This window comes from Procambarus clarkii, chromosome 31, assembly GCF_040958095.1.
Source record: "Procambarus clarkii isolate CNS0578487 chromosome 31, FALCON_Pclarkii_2.0, whole genome shotgun sequence".
Lineage (NCBI taxonomy): Eukaryota > Metazoa > Arthropoda > Malacostraca > Decapoda > Cambaridae > Procambarus > Procambarus clarkii.
The window spans coordinates 27,290,665-27,309,983 of record NC_091180.1 but is presented as its reverse complement, the minus strand read 5'-3'; the positions used below and the strand labels follow the sequence as shown (position 1 = coordinate 27,309,983).

At 42.6% G+C, this 19,319-nt stretch overlaps 1 protein-coding gene across 5 annotated transcripts in view; it reads left to right on the top strand.

Moving 5' to 3' along the window:
* Positions 1-19,319, top strand: part of LOC123758917 (cell adhesion molecule Dscam2) — a 355,224-nt gene that overhangs the window by 333,006 nt on the left and 2,899 nt on the right. For 3 of the 5 annotated variants that reach the window (XM_069334605.1, XM_069334601.1, XM_069334602.1), the window contains exons 20-32: positions 518-663; positions 1,282-1,454; positions 1,971-2,149; positions 3,462-3,611; positions 6,299-6,454; positions 7,263-7,547; positions 8,802-8,943; positions 9,182-9,321; positions 10,163-10,377; positions 10,885-11,107; positions 11,370-11,654; positions 13,755-13,922; positions 16,328-16,485. In XM_069334605.1, the coding sequence (XP_069190706.1) occupies positions 518-663; positions 1,282-1,454; positions 1,971-2,149; positions 3,462-3,611; positions 6,299-6,454; positions 7,263-7,547; positions 8,802-8,943; positions 9,182-9,321; positions 10,163-10,377; positions 10,885-11,107; positions 11,370-11,654; positions 13,755-13,922; positions 16,328-16,485 (2,420 nt within the window). The remainder of the gene's footprint in view (positions 1-517; positions 664-1,281; positions 1,455-1,970; positions 2,150-3,461; positions 3,612-6,298; positions 6,455-7,262; positions 7,548-8,801; positions 8,944-9,181; positions 9,322-10,162; positions 10,378-10,884; positions 11,108-11,369; positions 11,655-13,754; positions 13,923-16,327; positions 16,486-19,319) is intronic. The other 2 variants (XM_069334603.1, XM_069334604.1) reach the window with 2 other exon arrangements.

Below are 19,319 nucleotides of genomic sequence, written 5' to 3'. Positions count from 1 at the left end.
TACGGAAAAGCTTTTACGACGGACGTTCCGGATATTTCATAAAGTTTTGTTTTCTAGATTTCCTGTGCCATGGAGTAATGGACTCGTTAAATAAAGTTATGTTCGTTAATTCTTCTCGTTCACGTTTAACTGGCAATTGTAGGGTGACACATTTATTGACGCTGCCTCGCTCTCTATTGCGGGGGTGATGAGTGTGGGGCATGGTTTGTGGGGTGTGTTTAGTCTATAGACTCTACTTGGTGTATAGACTCTCCCTGGTGTATAGACTTCCTTTGACGTATAGATTCAACGTGTTGTATGGAATCTCCGTGGCGTATGGACTTCGTGGCGGAGCACGAGTCATCATCATCAAGACGAGTGCTGGCACGACCTTTCAAACCCTATTTAAAAAACTCTTCTTTTGTCTTCCAGATGTGGGGGACCCGAGCAACTCTTCTCGTCCAACTTGAGAAACTCTCCATCACTAACCTCCTTCTCTAACACTCCCATTCCTTCTCTCTTTCCCCTCCCACGGTAGCGTCGTGGGCGGAGGGCGAGGAGGTGGGCGTGGGCGGCGACATCACGATGGCGAGGCTGGCGCCCTTGTTGCCAGACACGCAGTACCTGGTGAGGATCCTCGCAGCGAACCACCTCGGGTCGTCTCCACATTCAGAACCCCTTCAGGTGAGTCTCCGTCTCGTGTTCTCTAGATCTGGGGGTGCTGGCGATGGGTAGAGGGGTCTCGCGGACAGCGCTCTGGGGTCGTAGTCTTAAGGGCCCGGGTTTGATCCCCGACAGAGGCAAATGAATGTCTCTGGGAGCTATAGGTCCCTATAGATAGCTCCAACTAGATCTGGAGGTGCTGGCGATGGTTTAGAGTAATTGACTCAAGTGCTGGATATGGAGGAGGGTCTTAGAATCATGGGGATTCATGGGGAAAATGTACTCCTATCCGAGGCTGATTCAGAATTAATGGGAAGAAATCGTAATCTATTTGAAATTTTCAATTGGACATAAAAGGCTTAAAAGAAACGTAACATCGACCTGAAGCTTCTTAAATGTGTGATTATTATGCATGAGAATTTAAGGATTGAGGTGGAAAGATTATCAGATGAATCTAAGTCAGCCAAAGTGAACCTTCCAAGGATTCATGCCCTCCTGAAAAAGCTGTTTCATATAACGAATCTAGAAGGAACTTGTACCAAGCCTGGCTATATATTCCCTTTGTTCGATCTGCGATATCTTTAAGGTTGAGGAGGTATATAATTGTTGCATCTGGGGTGTTGGTTCTTGCTCCTTCAGGTCCGGACTGAGGGAGAGGCCCCGTCGGCCCCTCCCACCAGCGTGAGAGCAGACGCCCTGTCTCCCACCAGCCTGAGAGTGATGTGGGACCCGCCTCCCTCCCACACACACCACGGAGACCTCCTCGGCTTCAACGTTGGCGTCAGAAGGCATGAGTACGTGGAGGCGAACGGGTAAAAAACACACACACACACACACACACACACACACACACACACACACTCTTACACTCTTGGTGGGACGCGAACAAGGGGACACAGGTGGAAGCTGAGTACCCAAATGAGCCACAGAGACGTTAGAAAGAATTTTTTCAGTGTCAGAGTAGTTAGCAAATGGAATGCATTAGGAAGTGATGTGGTGGAGGCTGACTCCATTCACAGTTTCAAATGTAGATATGATAGAGCCCAATAGGCTCAGGAATCTGTACACCAGTTGATTGACGGTTGAGAGGCGGGACCAAAGAGCCAGAGCTCAACCCCCGCAAGCACAATTAGGTAAGTACAATTAGGTAAGTACACACACACACACACACACACACACACACACACACACACACACACACACGTGTTTCATGCTGACCAAAGCGTCCCTGACATTATAATATTCTCTATAAAAGTGCCTCACTTCTTATGATTTTAAAGTAATTGTTTGAGTGGTGTTACGCAGCTTAACCGCGTCGTTCCTTGCAGCTTGGCCGGCGACGAGACGTACAACTTCAGCGTGGTGGGCGTGGGCGGCGGCGGAGGCGGGCGTGAGGTCGTGGGCGGCCTACGAGCGTGGGTTCAGTATGCCGTGGTGGTGAGGGCGTACAACTCCCACGGCGCCGGCCCCCTGTCCCCGCCAGTGGTGGTCAGAACAATGGAGGATGGTCAGTATTGGCCTCCACACTTCCCTCACTATACACTCTTACAAGTATTGACCGGGGACAATAATTCACAAATGTTTCAGACTGAACAAATGTCCCAGTAGGCTCAGGATTCTGTACATCAGTTGATTGACGGTTGAGAGGCGGGACCAAAGAGCCAGAGCTCAACCCCCGTAAGCACAACTAGGTGAGTACACACACACAACACACACACACACACAACACACACACACACACACACACACACACACACACACACACAGACACACACACACACACACACACACACACACACACACACACACGTTTCTGTCGGGGGAAAACAAAGTGTTCATGTCCAGGTGGCAAAGCGCCACTCTCTAGTAAGCTGTTTTGTGTTTTCTATTGAACTATTTTTCCTCAGTGTCACCGTGGCTCTGATCATACGTTGAAGTTGATATTTGATGTGTATTGTATGCGTGTGTGCGCGACTGCCAGGGCCTCTCCTTTTCTTAATCAAATTAAAACTTTAGCCGAGACGTCAGCCCAACAAAGACAGCTTTCAGTTTTCACTCATATTTGGTGCATGAAGACGGCCGTTGATGGCGGGACAGTGACGGCTCGTCAGCGGCGCCAAATGCCGTTATTGCAATATTAATCTGGCGGGAAGAGCGAGTGTGTTTTGACGTGACGCTTCCCGCTGCGTCGCTGTCACCCTCCCAGCTCCCGGTCTCGTTCTCACTCTCGCCTGAGCTTAATAAAATGTCTCTTACGTCTGCGAAATTGTCGCGTGAACTCTCCATCAGCTGGATTTCACGTTCTCGTACAAACTCGATTCGGTTGTGTGATTTGTTTTCCTTTGGAGAGTGTTTTTGGAGTTTGTTTTTTTCCTAGAGAGGGTTTGTGGGATTTTTTGCTACAGAGCAAATATATATATATATATATATATATATATATATATATATATATATATATATATATATATATATATATATATATATATATATATATATATATATATATATATATATGTGTGTGTGTGTGTGTGTGTGTGTGTGTGTGTGTGTGTCTAATCTACGCTTGAAACAAACAAGAGATCCCGCGTCTATTACCCGGTAATTAGTTCCATAGATCAACAACCCTGTCTCCTAACCAGTACTTACCCAGGTCTTGCCTAATAGAGGTTTGTACAGCCAGCTTAGTGAATCGTTCTCGAGCAAAGTTGCTGAATGTGAGTAAACTTTTGTGGAGCTTTAATAACCCTTCAGAGGTTGATAGGCATAATGCTTAATACCAAAAAAAAAAATTAACTAATCAAGAATACTTTGTGTGACAGTGCCGGCGGCGCCCCCTGTGGGTGTGGAGTGCAGTGGGGGCGCGGGCGGGTCTACTCTGTTGGTGCGGTGGGCGCCGCCATCTCCTGTCGATCACAATGGCCTCCTGCAAGGGTATCGACTCACCCTCACACGACTCGACGACTCGACAGGTGAGTCAACAACCTAGCAGGAGTTTCCTTGCTTCTAATTGCACTATCTAGTCTTGCTGTAGTCATGATACTTGACACTATAGTCAAGTGTCTAGTCTTGCTGTAGTCATGATACTTGGCACTATAGTCAAGTGTCTAGTCTTGCTGTAGTCATGATACTTGGCACTATAGTCAAGTGTCTAGTCTTGCTGTAGTCATGATACTTGGCACTATAGTCAAGTGTCTAGTCTTGCTGTAGTCATGATACTTGGCACTATAGTCAAGTGTCTAGTCTTGCTGTAGTCATGATACTTGGCACTATAGTCAAGTGTCTAGTCTTGCTGTAGTCATGATACTTGGCACTATAGTCAAGTGTCTAGTCTTGCTGTAGTCATGATACTTGGCACTATAGTCAAGTGTCTAGTCTTGCTGTAGTCATGATACTTGGCACTATAGTCAAGTGTCTAGTCTTGCTGTAGTCATGATACTTGACACTATAGTCAAGTGTCTAGTCTTGCTGTAGTCATGATACTTGACACTATAGTCAAGTGTCTAGTCTTGCTGTAGTCATGATACTTGACACTATAGTCAAGTGTCTAGTCTTGCTGTAGTCATGATACTTGGCACTATAGTCAAGTGTCTAGTCTTGCTGTAGTCATGATACTTGGCACTATAGTCAAGTGTCTAGTCTTGCTGTAGTCATGATACTTGGCACTATAGTCAAGTGTCTAGTCTTGCTGTAGTCATGATACTTGACACTATAGTCAAGTGTCTAGTCTTGCTGTAGTCATGATACTTGACACTATAGTCAAGTGTCTAGTCTTGCTGTAGTCATGATACTTGACACTATAGTCAAGTGTCTAGTCTTGCTGTAGTCATGATACTTGGCACTATAGTCAAGTGTCTAGTCTTGCTGTAGTCATGATACTTGGCACTATAGTCAAGTGTCTAGTCTTGCTGTAGTCATGATACTTGGCACTATAGTCAAGTGTCTAGTCTTGCTGTAGTCATGATACTTGGCACTATAGTCAAGTGTCTAGTCTTGCTGTAGTCATGATACTTGACACTATAGTCAAGTGTCTAGTCTTGCTGTAGTCATGATACTTGACACTATAGTCAAGTGTCTAGTCTTGCTGTAGTCATGATACTTGACACTATAGTCAAGTGTCTAGTCTTGCTATAGTCATGATACTTGACACTATAGTCAAGTGTCTAGTCTTGCTGTAGTCATGATACTTGACACTATAGTCAAGTGTCTAGTCTTGCTGTAGTCATGATACTTGGCACTATAGTCAAGTGTCTAGTCTTGCTATAGTCATGATACTTGGCACTATAGTCAAGTGACCAGTATTGCTGTAGTCATGATACTTGGCACTATAGTCAAGTGTCTAGTCTTGCTGTAGTCATGATACTTGACACTATAGTCAAGTGTCTAGTCTTGCTGTAGTCATGATACTTGGCACTATAGTCAAGTGTCTAGTCTTGCTATAGTCATGATACTTGGCACTATAGTCAAGTGTCTAGTCTTGCTGTAGTCATGATACTTGGCACTATAGTCAAGTGTCTAGTCTTGCTATAGTCATGATACTTGGCACTATAGTCAAGTGTCTAGTCTTGCTATAGTCATGATACTTGACACTATAGTCAAGTGTCTAGTCTTGCTGTAGTCATGATACTTGACACTATAGTCAAGTGTCTAGTCTTGCTGTAGTCATGATACTTGGCACTATAGTCAAGTGTCTAGTCTTGCTGTAGTCATGATACTTGACACTATAGTCAAGTGTCCAGTCTTGCTGTAGTCATGATACTTGACACTATAGTCAAGTGTCTAGTCTTGCTGTAGTCATGATACTTGACACTATAGTCAAGTGTCTAGTCTTGCTGTAGTCATGATACTTGACACTATAGTCAAGTGTCTAGTCTTGCTATAGTCAAGATACTTGACACTATAGTCAAGTGTCTAGTCTTGCTGTAGTCATGATACTTGACACTATAGTCAAGTATCTAGTCTTGCCTGGGGGCTTCATATCTTTCAGTGTTACGTATCATCACTAATAAATGCAGAGTAAGGCTAAATAAAATTAAAATGCATGTGATTACTTTTAAAAATAAAACTTATCAGTTTTAGTATGTGAAATTTTCATTCAATATGTGAACAAGAAAAAGAGTTCGTAACAGTCATACTTAGATAAGTGGTAACATGTGAAAGCCATTCATTCAATTCGTAAGGAAGATGTGCTGTGAATAACATGTAAAATATATTCTCCTGTTGTTCTTAGGATACAGCAAAGACTATTGTACGCTCTCAAGACTTCTTACCAACCCTGACACCTGTTGCACTCCTCTAACTCAGAAGTTCTCACTAACTCATGCGCCCATCTCGCCCAAACTTAAACTAAATCCCAAGCTCAGTCTATTTAAAATGAATTTCAAAATAAAGGCTCCTTAATTACACAGATGTTGAACTTACAAGCCACTCAAAATCCCTCACAAACCTTCTCAAATTCATAGCTCCAACTGATTCGAACACAACATTTATCTCACTACACACACACACACACACACACACACACACACACAATGTAAATGTAAATAAATTACACACACACACACACACACCCTTGACGTAAACCCTATCTCACACGCACCTTCTTCTTTCTCACTTTTCCCTCTCGTTCCCTCATTCTCTCTATGCCTGTTTTCTACAGAGGAGGTTGAAGAGCTAACGAGGATAACCAGTGGGCGTGAGGAGAGTGTGGGCGGACTTAGGCCCTGGACCAACTACACAGTGACGGTAGCAGCTGTGACCCGAGCAGGGCCAGGCGTGACCTCCCCGGACCTCACCTGCACCACCAGGGAAGATGGTAGAGCCTCTTCTCTCTTGTCTCCGCTAACGTCTTGAGCATATATTGTCTTGCCCCTCTCCTACTGCTCATAGAATTAGCAAATCGCCTAATAATAGGAGACTTCAATTATCGGGAAATAGACTGGAGAGCAAGAACCTTATGCGGAACAACACGTGAAAATACAGTGATCTGTACGTTCTCATCTTCTGAGAAAATACAGATCACTGTAACTTTCTCGGAACATATGATATATTCATTGTTATCATATATGAAATATATGATAATGAATGTCACAAACTGAGATTCATTGTTATCATATATTTTTATGAATTTTTTATCAGTTGAAATGCGTGAGTGGAACAAGGGGAGTTTTTGAGGAAATAATGTTTACCCATAAGGCTTTTGAGGAATTCATGTTTACCAACAGGTCTTTTGAGTTTCTATTGTTTACTGTGGAGCTTTTGAATCACCAGTGTTAAGGCTTTTGAGTTAACCAACATATACCGTAAATATTTTGTAGATTATCTATACGTAGAACTATTGGACTTTTTAGTTATCAGAGTTTAACCTCCTAAATGGCGCAGTTTTTTTTCACATGCAACATCGAAGTGCGCATGACTTAAAAAATTAGCAAATCAGATGAAAATAAATGTTTACACATAGCTGTTGGAGCACCTGAGGTAATCCTAGTAAGCAATTGAAGCGATGGATGGGTTTATGTAAAAGATTTTGGGTTTATATATATATGGTTTTTGGGTTTATTTTTGTGTATAGTAAGGCACTTTGGTAAACCCTAAACCCTTACCTTTCCTCCTTCCTTCCACAGTGGCTGGTGCCCCCGGGGGCCTCCGGGCACTGCAGCTGGGTGTGGGCACGGCCATCCTCACCTGGCTGCCTCCACACCCACCCACGGGTCTTCTCCTGGGCTATACCCTCCACCACCGCCCACCCCACTCTCGGGCACCGTCTCAACACCCACTCCACGCCCACGCCAACTCCCACACTCTCACCCACCTCACCCACGGCACCCATCAGTTCTGGATGACGGCTCGTACTAGGGTGGGAGAAGGACCTGCTACTCCCACAGTGAAACTCACGGTTCTTGACCAAGGTAAGTACAAGGCCACGACACTGTAGATAGCTACAATATAAAACAAACTACGAAATAAACATTGATATGATAAAGTTTAATATATATATATATATATATATATATATATATATATATATATATATATATATATATATATATATATATATATATATATATATATATATATATATATCATTGTTTATCATATCAATGTTTATATTGTTTTCATGAATGACTTAAACAATAATTGTAAAAGAATAATTGATTCACATATCTAGAGATTCGTGATGTCATGAACTAACATATCTAGACGTGCTACGACCAGGACGAACACTCTGGCATCCAGGGTCCAAGATCCATCAAACCTTTCCCCGACCTCTCACGAAACCTGTGCATCTTAAGTTAATCATGGCGACTTTTTATTTATTAAGCAGTTTACGACACTTGGGAAACATCACCCCCCCCCCCCTCAAGGCTGTTGTTGCAGTAAACAACCTCTAGTGCTTCGGTATCTCATAAACTGCTTAACACAGGTAAACAAAGCCACCATGATTAGGAAAGATGTACAGGTTCGTGGAGAGGCTTTATGAATCATGGTCCAGGATTGAGAGTAATGGCACCTTAAAGATGCCTTCAATAGTGCCCAGGCACAAGGTAGTGTGGCACTCTCGACCTGCCGATACTTCTTTTTTTTGAGTGCCAGTGTCATGTGTTTGATGTCAAACCTGACTCACCTGAAGGTGGATGGTGTCAAACCTGGCTCACCTGAAGGTGGATGGTGTCAAACCTGGCTCACCTGAAGGTGGATGGTGTCAAACCTGACTCACCCGAAGGTGGATGGTGTCGAACCTGGCTCACCTGAAGGTAGATGGTGTCAAACCTGGCTCACCCGAAGGTAGATGGTGTCAAACCTGGCTCACCCGAAGGTGAATGGTGTCAAACCTGGCTCACCAGAAGGTGGATGGTGTCAAACAGACTCACCTGCAAGCGGCTTGTATCAAACCATTCTTACCTGAAGGTCTTAGATGCCAAATCTTTTTCTCCTCTGAAATAAATAATAACTTAACACTAAATCCGATTATAGAGAATTGTGTTCGTGTGGAGGACACAGACGCACGTCAACCCTTTCTCTTGAAGTGACATAGATGAGTGTGAACATAAACATAAGAACATAAGAACAAAGGTAACTGCAGAAGGCCTATTGGCCCATACGAGGCAGCTCCTATCTATAACCACCCAATCCCATGTGTGTGTGTGTGTGTCCTTCCTCAGTTCCGTCGGGGGTGGCGTCGCTGGGTGGGAAGGTGGTGGTCACTCAGGGGGAAGACGTGAGACTGGTGTGTGTGACAGTGGGCAGCCCGCCACCTGCACCCACCTGGACCACTGACGGCAGACATATTGAGAAAGACGGCAGGTAAGTTTGTGATTGTGTATTCATCATTAATTTGGAGATATAAATCGTCTTACAGTGATGAATATCACATTCCCACCATTACAAGTCAATTTAGAAATCATTTTGATATTGATGCTTCTAAGAGGTAAAGTGTTTTTAGTCTAAAATTCTTATTTGTTTAGTAAAGCAATCCATTGTTCATTTTAATTTTTGTTTGTTTGTTGCTATTCACTTGAGTTACTGGTATTACCTCTTTCAGGTTCAGTCAGGAGACTGATGGGTCACTGATGATTCGTGGAGTGGAAAGGGGTGACCGAGGCAACTACACCTGCTCAATACACAGCGTGCGTAAACACCCCTATGTGCACACCTCCACCACCTACACCCTCCATGTACAAGGTGAGCATTGTAACCTCCACCACCTACACCCTCCATGTACAAGGTGAGCATTGCAACCTCCACCACCTACACTCTACACGAGATACACCTAGATCATGGTGTTGTCTTCCCCTCCCTCCCTTCCCCTGAGGAATTCACCGGCATGTCAACATGATCTGTTGTAGATGGTGACTGTGGTGCCATCTGGTGAGCACCACAGTTAATTATTTTTTTGAAGAATAACCTTATTATCATTATGAGTTTATGCAGAGGTAATGGGTTGATGCAGTGCTAATGGGTTGATGCAGAGCTAATGGGTTGATGCAGAGCTAATGGGTTGATGCAGAGCTAATGGGTTGATGCAGAGCTAATGGGTTCCTTGTTAAAGCTCTAGAATAATGCTGAAAACAGGCAGCCAATCCGTCAGTCAGTTCCAAATAAATTCCCTCCAACACATCATATATCTTATTTAAGAAACTACAACGCATCTTGTCGGCAACCTCCAAAATCTCGTGTCTCCCCCTTAAACATCCTTCAAAATATCATATCTCCTCTTAAGCAGCCTCCAAAGCAGCAAATCTCTCTTTAAGCAGCCTGCAAAACAACGTATCTCCTGTTTAACGCCTGCAAAACAGCATAGCTAACGTTTAGCAGCCTGCCAGAAGCATAGCTCCTATTTAATAGCCTGCAAAACAGCATAGCTAACGTTTAGCAGCCTGCCAGAAGCATAGCTCCTATTTAATAGCCTGCAAAACAGCATACCTCCCCTTAGGAAGCCTCCAAACATTATGTACTTATTCATTAATGAAACCATTTCCTTTGAACCTTTTCATATTATCTAAAAACATTTCGTTATTCACAGTGCCGCCTAGCGCACCCTCTGTCCACATTGCTGACGCCACCGTGTCCACGCTGACGGTCTCGTGGGCGGCGGGAGACACGGGCGGGGCGGCCGTGCGGGCGTGGGCGGTGTGGTGGAGGGCAGCCACGGGCGGTGGGTCCTGGCACACTCGGGAGCTGGGCCGCACACACTCCAAATATGTCATCACCGATCTCCAGTGTGGGGCCGAGTACCAGGTGGGTCTTCCTGCAGTGTGTGGCCGAGTACCAGGTGGGTCTTCCTGCAGTGTGTGGCCGAGTACCAGGTGGGTCTTCCTGCAGTGTGGGGCCGAGTACCAGTTGGGTCTTCCTGCAGTGAGGGGCCGAGTACCAGGTGGGTCTTCCTCTCATGTGTGGCTGAGTACCAGGTACGACTTACTGCCATGTTGGGGCCTAGTACCAAGTAGCTTTACCTGTAACATGGGGCCGTATACTAGGTAGGTCATCCCGTATAGCCAGTGAGCACACAACACTCGATCACTTAATATGTATATTAGACAAAAAAAAGCATTATGATGAACATGCCATGTTTACCAAAGGAGCATCTTTCTACATGTAATATTATTATCAATAGATAATAATTATCTACATTATCTCATTCTGTTATAACCTCAAAATTTATTATACAAATTACATCAAGGGCCTAAAATGAACACTGCAATTTACAACTAAATATTTCTACACTAAAGGTATTCTGTTCTTCAGGTATATGTAACATCGAGGACGCATGTGGGCGTGTCGCCTCCCTCCCGTCCACTGACCGCCCGCACGTCAGGTTCGCCGCCCGTGGCCCCGCCCACCCGCCAAGTGGCCTCCGGGAACAGCACCAGCATCTGGGTGTGGCTGGGCAGGTGGGGGGACGGAGGCTGCCCCATCACACACTTCACCCTCGAGCTCAGACAACCCAGAGAATCCTCTTTCACAACGTGTAAGTCTTTAGGTGTTTTGAGTCACAGTGATGGATGTGGTCTGCGTCATGCAGTAATGGATGCGGCCTGCATCATACAGCTGTATATTTTTGTAAATATTTGCCTATGATGACAACACTAACTTTTATAGACAAACTGATATGTACAAAATCAAATTCGTCCCCCTATTTGTAAAGTTGCTTTGATTTAACGTTATTTTCAGTTTGTTTTTCTTCTGATAATTACTTTACGCAATTCTGTCATTTCTCGGGAATGGTGCAGTGGCGAGCAGCCTGGCCCCAAGGAACGTGTACGAGGTGGGCAGCCTCCGCGCCGGAGCCACCTTCGGGATCCGTCTGACAGCGCACAACGCTGCCGGGGCCACGACCACCACCGTCAACACCAGCACGGGTCCCGGGGGCAGCTTGGGGGCGCAGCCGGTGGGGGAGCTGGAGGAGGCACCACCCAACCCCCTGCACACTGACCCCCGCCTCCTGGCCTCTGCAGCGGCCTCCGCCCTCGCTCTCGCCCTCACCGTCGCCGCCGCTGTTCTCTGCCTCAGGAGACGTGAGTTGCTTCTCTCACCCGCGCAACACTTTGCGTGAAAAGCACACTGGTAAACAGTGTTCTTCTCAACACTTGACGTCTCAGAAGCACTTAGATTGTCAGGTGGCTGTGGTATCTGTTCTCTTGGTTCATTTTCAAATGAGGGTGAGCGTCATGTTTCTGTACGAGAGATTGGGGCAAGCAGAATTTCATTGTTTTCAAAATCTTCATTACTTTCACAGTTATGTTAATTTAAATATACTCCTTTTTATGATTAGTGAATTATTATTAAGAAAAACAGTGTGAGGTAGGAAGTGCAAATAGTTTTTTCTTATCTTCAGTTCTTTGGCACCGAATGTACCCAATGGTGGATGCTCTTGTGACAGTCATGTTAATTGTGGACTATCAATATCTTCTGCAATAGTGTCATTGATGTGCTTTTCATATTTTATATCATACTCCATAAGGTGAAAACTACTCGGGTTTAGGCCTTGAACATGATACTGCGTCAGTAGCAATCATTTTGTGTTCCACTCAATAATCTTTCGTGTGTACTTTTATTTTCAAGCTTTAGAGTCTAAAGCTTGAATCATCTACAGAGAGACGATTCTGCGTCTCTTCACACCAACAGTCCGCAGCTGCATATCTTACCAGATTAACTTCAAGATCTTGTGCATAGAGGATTATCTGTAGAACCTCTTGATTTGATTTTCTTTTTATTTACTTATGAACAACTTCATCTTTTACTCCCAAAAAAGTCTGTCTGAACTTGTGTTTTGTTAAACGAATATTGAGAGGAGGATTATATAATAAATTTTATTTATATTAGTAAATCATTTAGCCCACAATTTTTGTTATATTCCTTTGTTTTCAAAACTTTGTAATGTAAAGCCAACGGTGCTAAGTTACTGGTGCCATCCTCTTGTGGTTGAAGACCTGTGGTGTGTAGTCAGGTGAGTGTTCTTGTCTCCACGTATGTGATCTCAGCTTCACACGCTACACAAAGTTACCTTTCCTGTATGTGGCCGCTTTGAATTAGAGGAAGTATTGAGTGGGGTAAGCTAGCCTTTTTGGCGGTGGGGTGAGATTGGTGAGTAAGCAGTCTGTAGTTTCTGAAGGCTGTAGTTCTAGACTCATTTTGCAGTCTCGGTGGATATTGATTGTTTTTGCTGAACAGACTGTTGCTATTTGCTCTGGAAAGATGGTGTTGCTTCTAGATGTAGGCTAAGACAATGACGTATAGTGAGCAGCAGTAGGTACGTGCACCACACACCAGCTGTACCATAGTTGAGGTAAATAGTTGCTGCGTCTTATTTAGAAGGAGTGAATGAGAAGTCAGACAACTTTTCCTCGCAGTGACTTTATGAGGACCTTATTTAAAATTACCTTACTTTAACCTTATTTAAATTAAATATGGTTTTAACTTACCTTATTTAAAATTTTCCCACATTATTCCTTTTTTTTTTACTTTTTCACCAAACTGTGTATAGTCGATTCATTTTGAATACTGCTTTGGATAAATACTTGGAGTAGCGACTCATTCAATATCTGTTCTGTTCAATATCTTAGACTGTTGCCCAAGTCTCTCTCTACACCTCCATAGCCACATACAGTTGTGAGTTGATCAGTTCATAGTAAGCTCTTAGTATTGCAATATTCCCACTGACGTCCTTCACTTAGATTGAAAAAAAACATTTCATGTATGATGGTCTATGTTTAAAGTATAATTATAAGTTTCCGGCAGTTGAAATCACGTTAGAAACTGACTAAATAACTCTTTCTCTCTCCGAACTTGTTGTCTCCTTCAGTACTGGTGACTTCTTATCCTCTTCCATTTATCCTTCTCTTCGTCGTCTCACTGCTTGTTCCTTCCTCCTGCTCATCTTCTCCTTCCGGCTGTTTATCATCCTCTCCTTCATGTTGTTTATCTTACTTTTCTTCCTACTGTTTATCTCCTCCTTTCGGATGTGTATCTATCTTTTCTTCTTACTGTCTATCTCCCTTTCCTTCTTCATATTTGATCCTCCTCTTCGTATTAGTTTCCTTCTTTCACATCTTTCCCCTATTTATGTCTTGGCACCTCTTTGTCATCTGTACTAACTTTCTCCTCCTGTCCTTCAGGAGCTGCGGCAGGACGCGGCAGTCGGGCGTCACAAGAAGACCAGGAGGTGGAGGAGAACAAGACCAACCTCCTGCAGCAACGTGACGCTTACTACGCCACCGTCAGGAAGCCTCAGCCGGTACCTGCCACGCTGGAGAGGATACCAGGTACCAGGGAGAAGGAGACAGGTATCCCCCCCAACCGTCCCAGATCCAAAACATCTCGCACTGTCAGTACCTGTCAGGTTTCTGGTATGCCTTTAGGGCGACCTGGAATGCAATGCTGAGGTGCCCCAAAAGGTGACGACTCTGCGGTTGACGTGAATGGTTTCAGGTCCTGTTTATGGCGACTTGAAGGGTGATCGGGGTGACAAATGGTAACCTGGAGGGCTGGGGACCTACTTACTGGGGAACCCCCTCAGGTTTCCCAACCTACTGGGGACCTGAGGAGTTGAGGATATATCTAAGGCAGCCTGAAATGTTAAGCATATCCTTTAGATGTCTTGAAGGTTTGTGGTCCTGAAGAAGAGGACCTCAAGGTGACATGTTGCAGACGTGAGTGACTCGATAACGAAACCTACAGGTTGTAACCTAGTTCAGAGGGAACCTACAGGAGGTGATCCAGCGACTAGGGAACCTACAGGGGGATTTTCCAGAGATGGGGAACCTACAGGGGATAATCCAAGGATGAAGGAACCTACAGGAGGGGGGGAGTTATCTAGAGACAGGGGACCCATAACAAGGAAGCCTAAGGCAGAAAAATATTAATTGACGATGGAACTTGAACCTACAGGACGAGCTGGACACATTTGTAAAATTTTGGTAAATAAACTAAAAACTGTTTCGCAGGCTGTGTTCTTGTGATATTAGATAATCTTGATATCACTGATACAGATTGGTATAAAAGTAATGTATCTGCAAAGTTTGTATTTAGCATTTCTTGCTTTTGGTGTACCAGGAACAAGGCAGGTTTGACTCAGCCATTAGAAGTGATTAGCTTTATAAGAAATTAAAGCCAAAAACTAAATAGCTTGCAATATATAGTTCTAAAATTATTAAATATCAAATTCTAATATCCTATTTTGTGTAGAAGAGATTGTAATGCATCTGAAGAGCCCAGAAACTATTAGATACTTATTTTATAGTACAGAGAATATATTTTTGAGTAGTGTATTATAGAATATGTTCTTGATTGATATAGAATAAAATGCCGTGCATATTACGGGTTGTAAACTAATTTTAAGACCGATCTAGCCCAACCCAACCGAATCTAAGCTAACCCAGCCTACCCTAACCTAACCTAACCCAGCCTAACTTAACCTAACCCAACCCAACCTAACATACCCTAATCCAACCTAACCTAACCCAGACCAACTTAACCTAACCTAACACATAACGATATATATACAGTTTTAATAAGAAGAAACCGAGGCCATACAAAGCTAAATGAGCCTTTACATCTCACTGCATGGCCAAGAAGCAGCAGCTGCCGTCATAGTGCTCCAAACACCAGAGACAAACCTAACGTTACTGGCAACGGTTAACTTCTTAAAGTGTGATGGAGACTGCATAATAATATCAACTTATATACCCCCCCACAGGTCGGTGCATATAAGCTATAAATTTTGTGTATATTCTCAATCGACCTGAACAAGTACTTCATAAAGCCAAACACTGTCCATAATGAAAGCTCGTCCATCACTAGTGTTTCATGGTGTTGACTGGGCAAGAGCTAGGAGATACCTGGCTGGTTTTATTTCTCCGGGCCATTTTCTCATCTTGAGAAGCAGCATCAGTCACCATATCGATGGTCCAGGAGAGTTGGTCTTTGCTGCATACCTCTCACGTCCTGCTCGACACACTTAGCACTGACTTGCCTACAGATACAGAGTTACAGGACTCCTTTTCTTACGTATTCATGAAATAAGATAACAGAAGCTGAAGGGCAGTATGCAAGATATCATGGGCTACTGAAGATGGCCATAGACATCGATAAGGAACATGTAGTGCTGCAGTGTAGTTTGCCGAAATAAAAGACCAACACTTTAATTATAAAATTTAGAAGACAGTGGACGCTGATCAGACAATGGAATTTCCGTACAATACTTTGTCAATCCAAGAAAAAATTAGTCCAATCAAGTTTCTTCTGAATAAAGTAGCTTTCTTAATTAACATTTAATCAAAATATACAAAATATCACATTCACAAATGCAACGTCTTTTCTTGTTAATACGACAATTTCTCACCTGCACAAGATTACCATTTACTGTACACTCCACCACCTTAATACTGTTCTGCCACATTATTTCAGTCAAGGTCAACAAACACTTTCTCTTCTTGAAGAGCACTTTCTTGGTCCTCAATAATGAGAGTTTTCCCCCGACAGACGACCGTCCCTCGCGGTCGCTTGTCCCTCTATAGAATTCTTGGTGACTCGGATACTTTTGATATCATTCGCTTTATGCGTTTCTGTTCTCGTATTGGCATCCTTGGTGATATTTAGCGCCCTCTGATTATTCCACATATTTGATGGTGCTACATAGCCTTCCCGGTTTGGGGCTTTCTTTTGATAATTACTTACTTTCCCCCGACAGAGTACTCAGAGGACATCTACCCATACGCGACCTTCCAGCTCGGAGAGGGACGAGGCGGAGGCGGAGGAGGACAGGATGACACCGCCACGGCCAAGTTTCAGACCTTCGTATTCCAGGACACACGCTATGGCGTGACGGAGGGACGACCCCCTACCTCGGTAGGTGCTTCTTCCTTACCTCTGCCCTCTTTCCCCTCCTCCCAACACCTGGATGTAGAAGGTAGCGAGGTTGGTGAGGGTTGATGTCAATGGGAGATGTGGATGAAAGGGTGTTGGTGCAATGCAGTTGATGACAGTGAGAGGAGGAGGATGACAGTGCTGTGTTCACTGCTGGGTTGTGGTTGAGTAGACAGTGTGGATCCTTCGCATGGTTACGTGGTGGTTTTTAGAGTAGTTCCTTGAGTGGTTCCTTGACTGATTTCTTGAATGGTTCTTTGAGTGGTTCCTTGAGAGGTTCTTTGACTGGTTCCTTGACTGGTTCCTTGAGAGGTTCGTTGAGTGGTTCCTTGACTGGTTCCTTGAGTGGTTCCTTAGTGATGGATCTCTGATGTTTAGCTGTGTTCCTTCCTCTAATTTTTTATGAATGTAATTAAATATGGCCAAGTGTTAATAATACATGAGCACTCCGTGAATGATCTTAAGCTTACAGAGTGTGCGGGTGCAAGACTCATCTCCAGGTTTCATACTCTCAGTCCTCGGCTCACTACCTAGGAACCTGGGCTCGATCCCGGACGGGACAGAAATGATTGGGCACACGTTTCCCTTCTTTCTTTCTCTCTCTCTCTCTCTCTCTCTCTCTCTCTCTCTCTCTCTCTCTCTCTCTCTCTCTCTCTCTCTCTCTCTCTCTCTCTCTCTCTCTCTCTCTCTTTCTCTCTCGCTCTCTTTCTATCTCTCTCTCTTTCTGTCTCTCTCTCTCCCTCTCTCTCTCTCTCTCTCTCTCTCTCTCTCTCTCTCTCTCTCTCTCTCTCTCTCTCTCTCTCTCTCTCTCTCTCTCTCTCTCTCTCTCTCTCTGGGAATAGATCATTAATTATAGAATTGTCATTGTTTTTAACAAGTCAATTCCAGATACTTAGTTATGACACCCTATATCATACATTTTGTCGAAAGATATATATATATATATATATATATATATATATATATATATATATATATATATATATATATATATATATATATATATATATATATATATATATATATATATATATATATATATGTCGTAAAAGTAGCCAGAACGCACTTCTCAGCCTACTATGCAAGGCCCGATTTGCCTAATAAGCCAAGTTTTCATGAAATAATGTTTTTTCGACTACCTAACCTAACCTAACCTAACTTTTTCGGCTACCTAACCGAACCTAGCCTATAAAGATAGGTTAGGTTAGGTTAGGTAGGGTTGGTTAGGTTCTGTCATATATCTACGTTAATTTTAACTCCAATAAAAAAAATGACCTCATACATAATGAAATGGGTAGATTTATCATTTCATAAGAAAAAAATTAGAGAAAATATATTAATTCAGGAAAACTTGGCTTATTAGGCAAAGTAGGCTGAGAAGTGCGTTCTGGCTACTAGGTACGACATATATATATATATATATATATATATGTCGTACCTAATAGCCAGAACGCACTTCTCAGCCTACTATTCAAGGCCCGATTTGCCTAATAAGCCAAGTTTTCATGAATTACTGTTTTTTCGTCTAAATAACCTACCTAACCTAACCTAACTTAGCTTTTTTTGGCTACCTAACCTAACCTTACCTATAAATATAGGTTAGGTTAGGTTAGGTAGGGTTGGTTAGGTTCGGTCATATATCTACGTTAATTTTAACTCCAATAAAAAAAAATTGACCTCATACATAGAGAAAAGGGTTGCTTTATCATTTCATAAGAAAAAAATTATAGTAAATATATTAATTCAGGAAAACTTGGCTTATTAGGCAAATCGGGCCTTGAATAGTAGGCTGAGAAGTGAGTTCTGGCTACTAGGTACGACATATATATATATATATATATATATATATATATATATATATATATATATATATGTCGTACCTAGTAGCCAGAACGCACTTCTCAGCCTACTATGCAAGGCACGATTTGCCTAATAAGCCAATTTTTCCTGAATTAATATATTTTCTCTAATTTTTTTCTTATGAAATGATAAAGCTACCCATTTCATTATGTATGAGGTCAATTTTATTTTATTGGAGTTAAAATTAGCGTAGATATATGACCGAACCTAACCAACCCTACCTAACCTAACCTAACCTAACCTATCTCTATAGGTTAGGTTAGGTCAGTTAGCCGAAAAAGTTAGGTTAGGTTAGGTAGTCGAAAAACATTTAATTCATGAAAACTTGGCTTATTAGGCAAATCGGGCCTTGCATAGTAGGCTGAGAAGTGCGTTCTGGCTATTAGGTACGACATATATATATATATATATATATGTCGTACCTAGTAGCCAGAACGCACTTCTCAGCCTACTATTCAAGGCCCGATTTGCCTAATAAGCCAAGTTTTCATGAATTAATGTTTTTTCGTCTACCTAACCTACCTAACCTAACCTAACCTAGCTTTTTTTGGCTACCTGACCTAACCTTACCTATAAATATAGGTTAGGTTAGGTTAGGTAGGGTTGGTTAGGTTCGGTCATATATCTACGTTAATTTTAACTCCAATAAAAAAAAATTGACCTCATACATAGAGATAAGGGTTGCTTTATCATTTCATAAGAAAAAAATTATAGTAAATACATTAATTCAGGAAAACTAGGCTTATTAGGCAAATCGGGCCTTGAATAGTAGGCTGAAAAGTGAGTTCTGGCTACTAGGTACGACATATATATATATATATATATATATATATATATATATATATATATATATATATATATATATATATATATATATATATATGCATTTGTATCTTCAGGGATTCGAATTCAGTGGTATATATATATATATATATATATATATATATATATATATA